At 35.7% G+C, this 13,906-nt stretch overlaps 2 protein-coding genes across 2 annotated transcripts in view; one reads left to right on the top strand and one right to left on the bottom strand.

Annotated features, from left to right (window-relative positions):
* LOC142941857 (homeobox protein Nkx-2.2a-like) overlaps positions 1–191 on the top strand; it is a 1,382-nt gene extending 1,191 nt beyond the window's left edge. Inside the window, exon 2 of the mRNA XM_076083971.1 lies at positions 1–191. This exon is cut by the window's left edge and continues 357 nt beyond it. Coding sequence (XP_075940086.1) covers positions 1–191 — 191 coding nt within the window.
* Positions 192–7,551: 7,360 nt separating this feature from the next.
* LOC142941856 (cytochrome P450 2K1-like) lies at positions 7,552–8,333 on the bottom strand (the record flags this gene model as incomplete). The annotated part of the gene is made up of 3 exons (XM_076083970.1): positions 7,552–7,739; positions 7,824–7,965; positions 8,139–8,333. Coding segments are annotated over 3 exons (525 nt in total), but the record flags the coding sequence as incomplete, so codon positions are not given.
* Between the last annotated feature and the right edge of the window lie 5,573 nt (positions 8,334–13,906).

The raw sequence follows: 13,906 nt of genomic DNA, 5'->3' as shown, positions 1-13,906 counted from the left end.
TGCGGGACGGGAAGCCCTGCGACCGGATCACAGCGCAGGACCTGGAGGTGACGCTCAGGTCCGGCCTGAGCCTGCCTCTGTGCGCCTACTCCCCGCTGCTGCACCCCGCATACGGCGCGGAGTACCCCGGGCTGCCGCAGCAGCATCCAGGGGTGCGGCAGCTGGCACACATGTTCCACTGGAGCTGGTGAAGCAAACACTTTGACTGAGGGACACAATGCGTAAAAGCCTGAAGAAGTTCCACTTTATAAGCTCGTCTTCGGCTTAAAAATGAATATTTAAAATTTAAAACAGCCCCTTACACGATAAGTGCCACTTTTAGAAGAGTAAGAACATGACGTCTTTCTTTAATGGAGTTTGGTTTATGCCAGAAAAAAATAGTATTTTCCAGAAAAGATGTCAGTTTTCAAACATTACAGAATAAAACGTGAGAATAATTGAATTTTAAAGTGAAGAAACATTTTTTTTAACTTAAGAGTCACTTTTTAATTTAGTTTTCAGTCTTTTCTTAAATTAAAATAATCAGTTTTTATGGTATATGTACTCTTGTCACAGCGAGTTCCCCTTTTTGTTGCATATATATTGGAACTGATTTATTGATTTCCATTCTTATCCTCATTAGATAACAAACTAATACTTCACTCATTGTTAATCTATGGATGAAAAAGTCCACCGGATCATAAACCAAACGTGGTCGTGTTTATTTGGGACTTTGTGAGTTCTGTTTTTGTTGTGTGGTGTTTTTTTCTGCAAACGTGTCACTTTTATCGCGAGAAAATGTTTCCGTGTGTTTTATAAATCTATTTATAATGTGTTGTTTTGTAATAAACTGGATATTTATGATGGTGAATAAAAGTTGGAGCAGCTGTGAGTGTTTTTATATTTCAGTCTGTGTTGAACCTCATCAGGTGATTCATAATAATATTATCATAATCTAATTTTATAATACAACCATAGTATGTACAATATATATATTATTTAAATCATGCATATGCCAAAACACAATACAAAGTTTAATTATTCAACATTTTAAAAGACTTCATTTTGAGTCACGATGTATAAATATGTAGAATACATTTAATTGAGATTAAATGTCCTTTCATGTTTCTATAATATTTATATATTATTCCTGCAAAAATGTGCATCCTTATTCACTAAATGTTTCTATATTGAGCGCTTACAGTATGTCACATTATAATATTTCCATTTCCTGTGAGTTACATTGTGAATTTGGACAATAAATAAATAACATGTCTGACAAAGAGAAGTTACTTCAATAGAAATAATATTTTATGAAGAAATTTAGTATTTCAGCTAAATTGATAATGTCCCTAAAATAATTGTAAAAGTCGTTGGAGTTCATGTGCAGATTAGTTTTTCTTCCTCTGAGTCATAAACATCAGCAGCAGCAATATTTAAGGCAGCGGTTCCCAACCTGGAGATCAGCATCATAAATCTCAGCGTTTACAACAAGTGATTCAACTAATAAAAAAAGACACATCTGTCCTTTAATCTGTAGCATTATTACAACAATATATTTGATATTTTTAAAAACCCTTAAAAAGAGTCTTCACATAGACTTCGCCTCATCTTAACAAGGTTTATGAGGCGTCACGTCTTCGGTTTGTTGTTTTGTTGTTATTTTAAAGTCAAGGCTGGAGGACTTTCTGGGCAAAGTGAACAACAGAAGCATAAAGTTTTTATTCAATATAACTTTGTTTCGACATAAAGAGAATTTACACCAAAGCCCAAAATCAGAGAAAGCCCCTCGAGTAGATCAATAAGCCCCTCATCATGAATCTACTTCACACAGGCATTCATTATTTCATACTGAGTTTATCGTGTACTCCTAAATAAATTTGTGTTTAATTAAATGACCTCACGGCGTAAACATTGAGAGGAGGACCGGGGGTGTAAAACAAGTATTTAAAAAAAGAATAGTTTGGGAATATGATTTACTTTCTTGCAGAGAGTTAATCAAGAAGATCAATCCGACAGCTGGAGACGGTTAGCTTAGCTTAGCATAATGACTGGAAACGAGGGGAAACAGTTAGCCTGGCTTTAGTAACTCTAAAGCTCACGATCAAGAAATAGTGCGCACATAACCCCCAAAGAAAGAGATTTAACAAACAAGATATAAAGGTTAGACAAAGAACCACAGTGACGTTTGACTTCTCACACATAAGGAAACAACACTTTCATGTTGCTCTTTGTATTTACTGTCACCTCATTCAGGTTTAGTTCCTGGTTCCTCCAGTTAAAATGCAGGTTGAGGTTCTGGTTCTTCTGGTTGAAGTGCAGGTTCAATTCCTGGTTCCTCCAGTTGGAATCCAGGTTTAGGTCCTGGTTCCTCCAGTTGGAATCCAGGTTTAGTTCCTGGTTCCTCCAGTTGGAATCCAGGTTTAGTTCCTGGTTCCTCCAGTTGGAATCCAGGTTTAGTTCCTGGTTCTAGTTGGAATCCAGGTTTAGGTCCTGGTTCTAGTTAGATTCCAGGTTTAGTTCCTGGTTCTAGTTGGAATCCAGGTTTAGTTCCTGGTTCTAGTTGGAATCCAGGTTTAGTTCCTGGTTCTAGTTGGAATCCAGGTTTAGGTCCTGGTTCTAGTTGGAATACAAGTTTAGTTTCATGGTTCTAGTTGGATTCCAGGTTTAGTTCCTGGTTCTAGTTGGAATCCAGGTTTAGTTCCTGGTTCTAGTTGGATTCCAGGTTTAGTTCCTGGTCCTAGTTGGAATTCAGGTTTAGGTCCTGGTTCTAGTTGGAATCCAGCTTAGGTCCTGGTTCTAGTTGGATTCCAGGTTCAGGTCCTGGTTCTAGTTGGATTCCAGGTTTAGTTCCTGGTTCTAGTTGGAATCCAGATTTAGTTCCTGGTTCTAGTTGGAATACAGGTTTAGTTTCATGGTTCTAGTTGGATTCCAGGTTTAGTTCCTGGTTCTAGTTGGATTCCAGGTTTAGGTCCTGGTTCTAGTTGGAATCCAGATTTAGTTCCTGGTTCTAGTTGGAATCCAGGTTTAGTTCCTGGTTCTAGTTGGAATCCAGATTTAGTTCCTGGTTCTAGTTGGAATCCAGGTTTAGGTCCTGTTCTAGTTGGAATCCAGGTTTAGTTCCTGGTTCTAGTTGGAATCCAGATTTAGTTCCTGGTTCTAGTTGGAATACAGGTTTAGTTTCATGGTTCTAGTTGGATTCCAGGTTTAGTTCCTGGTTCTAGTTGGAATACAGGTTTAGTTTCATGGTTCTAGTTGGATTCCAGGTTTAGTTCCTGGTTCTAGTTGGAATCCAGGTTTAGGTCCTGGTTCTAGTTGGAATCCAGCTTAGGTCCTGGTTCTAGTTGGATTCCAGGTTCAGGTCCTGGTTCTAGTTGGATTCCAGGTTTAGTTCCTGGTTCTAGTTGGAATCCAGGTTTAGGTCCTGGTTCTAGTTGGAATCCAGATTTAGTTCCTGGTTCTAGTTGGAATCCAGGTTTAGTTCCTGGTTCTAGTTGGATTCCAGGTTTAGGTCCTGGTTCTAGTTGGAATCCAGATTTAGTTCCTGGTTCTAGTTGGAATCCAGGTTTAGTTCCTGGTTCTAGTTGGAATCCAGATTTAGTTCCTGGTTCTAGTTGGAATCCAGGTTTAGGTCCTGGTTCTAGTTGGAATCCAGGTTTAGTTCCTGGTTCTAGTTGGAATCCAGGTTTAGTTCCTGGTTCCTCAGTTAAAAAGCAGCTTGAGGTTCTGGTGTGTTCCTGTGAGACAAACACTTGATTTTCAGGTTCTAGTTGGTGGATTTTGTTTCCTTTGGGCAGAACCAGGTTGTTTTCTGCTGTTTACAATGTTGGTGCAAAGATAAACAAACTAAATTCACATTTATTGTCTCGACTTGAGATCGACGTCAGTGGATAAACATATTTTAACTATTCCTTTAAAGTTGCTCATTACCTGATTATTTCACCTTAATCTCCATGAAGTTATGAAAAGTTTACGTTTATTAACTCCTCGTTTTAATATTAGTTGCTTAGTTATTTGTGTTTTTCAAACAAAATAAATATTAAAACAGCAAAATGTCACTGAAACTCACTTCTGAGAAGTGGAAATGGTATTTCACAATAAGAGCATCAGATGTGTTGCAGGTCTTTTAAGTTGGTGCTTTTATAATCTTCAGACAGAATGTTTTAGTTTTTCTATTTCAAACATCTGATCGGATTAAAACATCTTCACTGCAGCAGACGACTTCATTCACCCAAAGAAAAGCAGCTATTTACTGTGTTGTGACAAAGGAAAGAAAGACCCCCGTGTGTGTGTGTGTGTGTGTGTGTGTGTGTGTGTGTGTGTGTGTGTGTGTGTGTGTGTGTGTGTGTGTGTGTGTCGGGGGGGGTCAAAGGTCGGTTCATTTCAGAGGGATGATGTCACAAGAGGGGGGGGGGTTGTCAAAGCTTTGAGACAGTTATAATGTGTCACCTGCTGCAATAAAAGAGGAGAAGAAGAAGAGAAGCATGAGACACCAGGATGAAGAACAGAGTAGAAACAGATCAACAGGTTAAAAGGAGTCGGTTGTTTTTGTCTCGTTTCAACACATTCAAGTCGTCAAAAACAAACCTCGTGTTCAGATTCAAACCAGCAGAGAAAGATTTGATTAAAGTGTCCTGATACCTCTTATAGTTCCACTAAAACACATCAATGAGCCTCACTGTTGTTCCTTCATCATCATCATCATCATCATCACACTGTAGTATATTCTGACTCAATCACACATACTAATACTCACTATACACCAAACGTGGATTCATCCGCCGCTGAAAATAGTCCCCAACAAATCAAATGTAACAAACAGACTTTTTCTCGAATATGTTTAAAAACTACAGATTTATTGAGACTTTATTAAATAAACGGACATTTAATGCAAAACTTTAATGAATGGGAAGTGAAAACATTCTTAAAATAATGAAAGCTCTGTTTAGAATCTAATCAGGTGTGATTTTATATCAGGTGTGATTTGCAGTAAGTTGGTTGAATCCTTTAATAAACAACATTGGCTCTTTAATAAAACATATTTTTCTGCATATTTGAAACTATTTCTTTGTGATTTTCTCTCCTCTCTTATTTTCTCGAATCCGTTTGATTCCATGTTATATACATCATTAGTGTATTATATAGTTATATATTTCATCGAGCTAATTTCTAGTCTCATTTTATATATTTGCACTAAAGTAAACAACTTTTTTTTTTAATGATGTCTCTGTTACACATCTCATACTTTAGTGTATCTTAATCTTTTTATTATTTCAGTATGTGTACATCTATCGGGCTTTGTCACTAGCACTGTTTAATGATAAGTATTTTTTTATTGATGTAGTTTATATATACTTTTTATTTTGAACTCATATAATTATTTATTGGATGCAGCAAACATCATTTGTGATGTTCATCCTGCCGGCAGCAGGTGGCAGCAAAAGCTTGATCAAAACTGGCTTTTGCTAACACACACACACACACACAAATAATCAGCTGTTTTTAAATGTCTGGATGGACTGAAACTGGAAACTGAAGCTTTTTATATAGAATGTATTTATAAATAACCAATATGACCAAATAAGTAGTTCCATGTTTAAAAACAGCTGGTTGTTGTAGTTTATTGTCAAACAAACAAACAGGAGGAGATAGTGCATTTGTTTTGGAACTATTTTCAGTGGCGGATGAATCCCCGTTTGGTGCTCCAGTGAGTGTTTGTGTGCGTGATTGAGTCAGAATAAACTGCAGTGTGTGTGTGTGTGTGTGTGTGTGTGTGTGTGTGTGCGTGCGTGCGCACTAACCTGAAGAAGAAGATTTCCTGTCGTGTGATGAAGAAGACTCACAGGACGTTTGACTCTTCGTCATTGATTTTTCTCCAGTTGGAAGAAGCTTCACCTCCGCCTGAAAACCTCTCGGAGCTCAGGTGAGTTCTGATGTGATCACAGTCCAGCTCATCATCGCCTCCTCCTGGCCTGGAGGCGAAGTGCTCGGACACAAACAGACTCGAGCTGCGTTCCAGATTTCATACAAAAAGATTTCATCTTGTTTTATGCAGAATTCAAACTACTTCCTCTTTAACATGGCACCTTCAACTTTGACCCTCTTGCTCATATATCTGCTGCGCAAAGGATTGTGGGTGGAAACCATAGACTGTATATAAGAAGTGGACGCAGTCACCCATTGAAGCCTCGAGTTTGGCAATTTTTGCCGTCCCCATCTTGTTTTCTGCAACCAGTGAACAGGAAGTGACCATGTTGACACCTGGTATGCACGTTTTCTCTAAATGAGTTTTTTCTCAGACTCCACTTCAGCAGCTCTTTGTTTGTTGACACTATTTTCTGATTCATGGTGTGATTAAAAAGAGATATCCATAATTCCTTCTGTAAAAACCTTGACTCTAATATGTCACCAACATAAAGCAGGAAGTGTGACCCTGGCTTTATCTAATGTTAGCACATCTTTGATAAGATAATGCTCCATTTGTATATTTAGAAGTAGAATCTCAGAAAACTTGTAATAATCAACTGGGAGAGCTTCATGTTGATATCTATTAGTTACATGTATGACCATATTCACATAGAGTCTTCTTAACCGCAGAGAGAGTCAGATGGAAGATATTAAAAAGTAAAACTGTACTTTTTAATGTATAAAGACACTAAAGGAGGGTGGAACAATATCACAGTCAATCAGCACTAATACAAATATAAATTACAAATGTATCCCAATTAGATTCAAAACAGAGGAAAAAAAAACTGAAATTTAAAAGAAAAAAGAAGCACAGACTGACCTCACGATGGCGCTCTGGACACACACACACACACACACACACACACACACACACACACACACACACACACACACACACACACACACACACACACACACACACACACACACACACACACACACACACACACACACACACACACACACACACACACACACACACACACACACACACACACACACACACACAGAGTTGAATATCATCTGCATATAAATGATAGGACACATTATGACTCTTTATAATCTGTCCCAAAGGCAACACATATAGGGAAAATAACAGAGGCCCCAGAACCGACACGAAGTCTCCCACAGAGACGTAAAACAGGTAAGATGTAAACCAGTCTAACACTATGCCAGATATGCCCACCCAGTCACGTAGCCTCTTAGTAGTTGCACCAGAACGATCTGCAGCTTTGATTTTGAACCGTTTAATAAGACGTCAGCACCTCCAAGTTTAGTCTAACAGTGGTCTGTTAGAAACCTTCACACTTCAGGTTTAGAGAGAGTTACTGTCCCAAAGGTCAGATATGTTGAGCTCTTGTTTATTGAGTACATCAAAATGTTACATTTCTATTTCACACCTCAAGTTAATAAAAGACGTAATAGTTTCAAGATGATTGTTCTCTGCAGGCGTACATAGTAAGTAGTTAATGAAGAATTACAATTTCTGTGACATGAGCGATTCTAGAGCATTAAATCAGCATACATTTTCTGAATGAAATCAATGATGTTGGACATTTTAACTACTGTTAAACCACTTTTTATATTTTCAAGCCCCCCTCGTGCTCATGTTCGGGGGGCAGCACACAGTTTATGAGGTGATGGGTTGAGACCGAGGCGTAATTGTGGAGTCAGATCCAGTTCATCCTCTGAGACTCCAGGTGGAGGAGTGAAACGAAAGTTCTGCAGGAGGCTGGTGAAGAAGATGAAGAGCTCCATCCTGGCCAAACTCTCTCCGGGACAAGCTCTGAGACCTGCAAGAGAGAAGAAAGGAAAGGCTTCAGGTCATCTGCAAGTAAACTAAGACTTAACAGAAAGTTACCCCTCAGCTCACAAACCTGCAGAAAAAGGCATGAAGGCTTCTCGCTTGATGAACTTCTCATCTTTGTCCAGGAAGTGAGCAGGATGAAAGCTGTGTGGGTTCTCCCACTCACTCTCATCATGCAGGACGGATATCAAGAGAGGAATCACTGCGGTTCCCTGTAGACGATACAAACATTGGAAATAGTTTTACATGTAGGTAAAGTATTCTTATAGAAGACATTAAAATGTCTCACACCCAGAAAATACCTGCTCGATGTAACAATTCTCACATTTGTTTTAGAGCATGAAGATGAGTATAAAGTGATATTATGTGTTTTATTCAGTTGGACCTTCTTGATGAAGTGACCCTGGAAGATCACATCCTGGGTAGTTTTGTTAGGAAGGGACATTGGGGCAATGCTGACTAGTCTCTGTGTCTCATGGATGACAGCGTTGGTGAAGTGCAGGTTCTTCCTGTCCTCCGCCTGCACTTCACGACTTCCTATCACCCTGTTCAGCTCCTCCTGGACCTGGTCTGGAAGATACAAACGTTTTGGTATCACAAAGACAATTTATCCACATGTTGTGGCTTGGACTGTATGTCTTTCTGTGAAACCTGTGCCTTACCTTGTATTTTTTTTTATACTTGTCCATAATCAGATATTAGCGTTATCTTTCTTAGCATTTAGCTTTTAGTCTCTAGTGACCACAACAGTGGTTTAAGACTTACTCTTGTTTTTATGTTGATATGCAGTCGAGTAGAAGTATAAAGAAGCATACAAATACTAAAGTAGAGTATAAGTACCTCAAACTTGTTCAGTACTTGAGGAATTTAGAGGGATACAAGGATACAAACGCAAAAACAACCAAAGCAAACATTTCATTACTAACAGAGATTGTGTATTTATTGAAGTTCCTCCTTCGCTCCACAGTTTGTCTCGAGGCTCCACGGGATTTTACTTTGAGACTTTCACTCGTTGAGGTTAAAAATCAGGAAGAAAAGGAAATATTGTGCAAACATCAACCGCTGAACAGCTTTCCTCAAAGATACTTATGCAGCTTCTTAGTTATAATTATTCTGAAATATTCATGTGACCTAAACAGTTCTGAGGAACATCATGAGAAAGTAAAGCAGGTCGGGAGGACTCTGTACGGAAGCCCAGAGGGGCCAGTGAGGACAAAATAAATGATCTATTTTCTAAGTCTGATTTAAATTGTTTTTCTCTGCGTGTTTAAAAGGTTTTGTCAAATAACATTTTATTTTTATTTTCAAACAATAAAACAAAATAAATCAACTTAAACAACAAAGGAAGGTTGTTGAGCATAAACACATATCCCTGACAATAATAAAATAAATATAAAAATAAATTAAAATATAAAAAAAAATGCACAAAAAATTACAATTAAAATTGCATACCAAATAAAATAAATTAAATTGTAACAATTACATAGAATACTGAGCAAATCAAGCACAATCAGGATAATCTTTCTAAAGGCCTGATGAACACCGTTGAAGCACTTTTAAATAAATTGTTTTTAATAGATTTAAAGAAGACCAACTACCGGATCCCGTTGACCCGGAGCAGCGTCAGTCCGTCTGAGCTAAACTGCTTTTGTTGCCTAAACCTAACTTGATTTTTTTTAACGAATGTCGTTCTGAAAAATAAAGTAGTTCCAAGCGACACAAAAAATACGGACATTTCACGTCCGCGAAACCAATAGATTGACCTGCTGTGATGAAAAAATCCAGAGAAAAAACAAAACTCTCGAGTAAACACACCGATGTGCAAATGAATCGTACAAGTGTGTAAAGTTCCTCATCTTTTCTTTTATCTGTGAAACAAACGCAAACATCGTCAGTGTGAAGTGGTTGTTGTTGTAATACACGTTTTGGCCACAAGAGGCGGAAGTGCACCACTGCCTCAGCTTTCTTCCAGGTGAGTTTAAATTGACATCCTTTGCTAACACACATTATATTTCCCGTGTGTTTAGAGTACATGGAGACATTTCACCCGTTTTTCCACCAGTTTCAAATATCAACTTTTTCTAAAGGAATTTGGAAAAAGAATCTGGCAAAACCAGAATTCATATCTTCTGGGGTTCCGTACCCGGAAAGACTGTTCCAACAAACAAACACACACTGAAGAAGATTAACTTCAATGTGGAAAACATGTTTTATAAAACATTTTCAAAGAATTTTTTTAATTTCTCTAAAGTTTGTAGAAATACACAAAGTTAGATTTAGTTGTTAAAGTTTAAATTATTCTCCCTCTGATTTAAAATCAATATCTCAGACTTATTTCCATATTTATTATAGTAATAGCTTAGTGTAATTTTTGTCCCTTTTCTGGAGTTTACAAAAACAAAAAAGTAATTTTATTATAACTAATTAAAACATAAAAAGTATAACAGATCAAACACTTGAAATCCAGTCCCAGATGTATTAAGTGTTTTTAAATGCAGTTAAATTAGTTTGAAATTGTTTGTGTTGAAATATTTTAATAAAATCCAGCTCAGTGTTTTATGGCTGTTACAGTATTTTTCTTCTTGCTGCAAATAAATGAACTTAAACGCGCAAGAATTGATGAATTCTCTTTATTTAAATGATCTTTATTAAAGCATCATGTTCAGAAATCAGTTTGAGGCTGAACGAGTCCCAGACTCAGAGCTTCAGAGACGTTGACGTTTAAACCGGAGGACGGAGCCTTTAGAGAAGACAGACTCTGCTTCTTATTTATACATATTTGATCTTTTACATGTTGAATATTCTCTTCAGACTTCAGGAGGTAAAAACGGGCTCCAGAGGAACACGAGGAGGTTCAGTTAAGAGTTTAAATAAATTAAATATAGACTTTAAAAGTTTAAAACACATCGAACTAACCAACAACTCTGAGAAAGACTAGTCAATAAAAACCACAAATATTATAGAGGATGCATAAAAGATATATTTAGAATTTAATATTTTCTTCATCCAGTTAATTAAAGTTTCTATAAACTATATTTATTCTATCATGAAAACCTAAAAAGTCTCCACATTGAGATGAATACAATCATGTGCAAGAAATGCTGAACACGGCATTTATTTACATATTTTTGTATCTTAAAATAAAGTCAAATAAACATTTTGTCTGAAACTGCTGGAATCAGTTCATAAAATAACTTAAACTTAAATGATATAAAGTTCCAATACTTTGAAGTTAAGTCTCATGTAAAGATTAACAAAAACTAAAACTCACAATAAAGTATAAATTCCTCCATCAGTGTTACGCTGATCAATACCTCGACATGAATATGAATATATCATCATATATAATAATAATTAAAGGTTCAAATACAAAATAAACAGAAGCACAAACATCCACATCTATAATAATAATAATAAAATAACACTTGAAATATAGACACTTTGTTTTATTATGATTATTAGAAACATCTTTTAGTTAATTCATATTATTGTATCTATAAAAATGTTACATTAGGTTGCGATGTTTTTTATATTATATATATATATATATATATATATATATATATATATATATATATATATATATATATATATATATATATATATATATATATATATATATATATATATATATATATATATATATATATATATATATATATATATATATATATATACACATACACACACACATACATACACACAGTATATGATATTATAACGGGTTAAAAACATAATTTATGAGGTAATTTAATGGTAGCAGATGTATTATTGATCAGTTTAATATTGTATTGATCAGAGGCAACAATAGTCCATATAATAATATTAATTCACCTAAAACTGATAATAAACAGACGCATGATAAGTCCTTATGGAACTTAATATCATCATTTACATAAAGTCATTATTGATCATAAGAAGAATTAAAAGGCCTTTCAGCTTCACATAAACTCAGAGGATTCAAGAGACAAAGAAGTTAATAATCCTGTAAATATAAGATTAAACATCAAAGAGCATAAAGTAACTTTAGAGGAACTACTCATTAAGATATTATAAGAGTTTAACACTAAACTCACCTCAGACACATTAGTGAGAGAATAATGAGATTATAACACGACAACAAGTCATTAACAGCAGCAGAGACTCATGAGTCTTTATAATAACAGAGACTTGAGTGTTTCAGAACATAAAATAGGTCTTAAAACAGAAGAATAGAAAGGTATTTCAGCTATGACATATATTCTTTAAATGCATAAAACAGGATCTAAGAGATTATTATGAAGCATAAAGTAACTTTAGATGCAGATATAATAAGAGTTTAGAGGCAACATGAAGTCCTTTATATCATAATTATAAGAGATATGAGAGTTAGAAACGTCTCTCGGTAGAATGAATTCACTTTAACCTGATTATAATCGATCTACATAATCTACCACAGATACATATTCTGTTATAGCCTCTATGGATTATATTGTTGTAACATTTGTAAAAAGCTTCTTTAAGTTACATAAAGTCATTAAAGATGAGCAGAGATACATAATACATATAATAACAGACTTTAAAGAGAGCCAGAGGCCCTTTAAACGGAATATTATAGATAGATATTAAATAATAAATAAAGGCCTCCGAGCTGTAATTAATTCACCTTTAACACACAAACAGCTGGACGTTAAGTCCGTTTAAGATGAATTTACTCCCCGGTGTGTCTCCGGTCCGGTCTCCTCTCTCTCAAAGCCCGCAGCAGCAGCTCTGAGCCCCGGGGAGAAGCTCCGCTGAGGTCCCGGTCCCTCCTGCAGCCGAACGGTTCACCGGAGAGACGAAAACAAAAAAAATGTTTTTTTATCCGCTGCAGGCAAAGGAACCAGAGAGCGCGTGACGTGACGCAGCAGGTCAGCAGGTGATTGGCTGCTCGGACTGTTCACGCGGAGACCCGGAGCGGCACGTTTTAAAAGGTGCATTTTATATTATATTATATTATATATAATTCTTATTATTATTAGTTAAAGACGATGTGAAACGTTTTATATCCTTCACATTCAGAGGAGGAAAAATAATATTAAAATTAAAGTAATGAAATGAATAAAGTCAAAGTCCTGCAGAAATAAAAGGTTGGAGATGAAAGAGGTCTGCTGTGCATCTTTGGATGGATTTATACTTTAATTAAACGACTTTTAAGACGTCACTAACTGATTCTCTCTGTGGATGAACTAACTTCAGCTCCGTCACAAAAATGATCTAAATAAATGAATAATAAAAGAGAAAACATGATTTGGAGGTTTGAATCTTTAAAAAGTTATTTTAAATATAAATGTTGAGTTAATTTCTACTTTTGTTATAATTAGACAGACATGTTGAAAATAAATAGATCATTTATAATAAATGATTATACATTAGTAAAGTAGGTGAAGTAAAGAAAACAAAAAGAGGTCATTGATGGCACTTTACCAAATTAATAATTAAGTGTTTTGTTTTTACTATTCGAGCAATAAATTATCCTACATGTGCTAAATAAATATAGTCTGATTATTATCATACATCTGTGATTTAATGATAAAAACAGATTTACGTGAAACAAACTGAACAATAACAAAGTTTAACTAAAAATGTCTTAAAACATTTATCTTCACAATCAGTGAAGATAAAATAAAGAGTTCAGGACAAAGAAACGAGGAGTTGATCATTTAGTTTGTTGGAGAATTAAATCACTTCAAATAACTTCAGCTCAATAACTTCAGTAAAGGAAAATGTTAACTTTAAACGTTGTGTCGAGTTAGAAGATAAAACTGCAGCTTTCATTCAGATCAGCTCGTGCAAATGAAACTGAGACAACAGACCTGAACACGCGCATGCGCACACAAATTATATATATTAAACAGACAGGTGTTACAAGTTAGACAGAGCGATAAGTGGTCCAAAATAAAATGGAAAGTTTAAACAAAACGTTTTCCAACATGTAAATAAAGTAAAATATTAATCAAATTCAAAGCTGCTAATATTAATAATAATAAAGTGATTTTATTTATATTATTCTGTGTTTTAAAAGAGTAAATTCAGCGGAAAGTGAAGCTCGACTGAGACTTTAAAACCATTTGTGCCTCCGCGTTTTTCTCGTTCGGGTCAAACCTTCATGCGAAAATAGGTCCAAACTGTTCT

The sequence above is a fragment of the Anarhichas minor genome, unplaced genomic scaffold, assembly GCF_050575085.1.
Source record: "Anarhichas minor isolate MPS153535 unplaced genomic scaffold, ASM5057508v1 ptg000136l, whole genome shotgun sequence".
Taxonomy (NCBI): Eukaryota; Metazoa; Chordata; class Actinopteri; order Perciformes; family Anarhichadidae; genus Anarhichas; species Anarhichas minor.
Note: the sequence above shows the minus strand (reverse complement) of the source record. Positions and strands in the feature narration are given on the sequence as shown.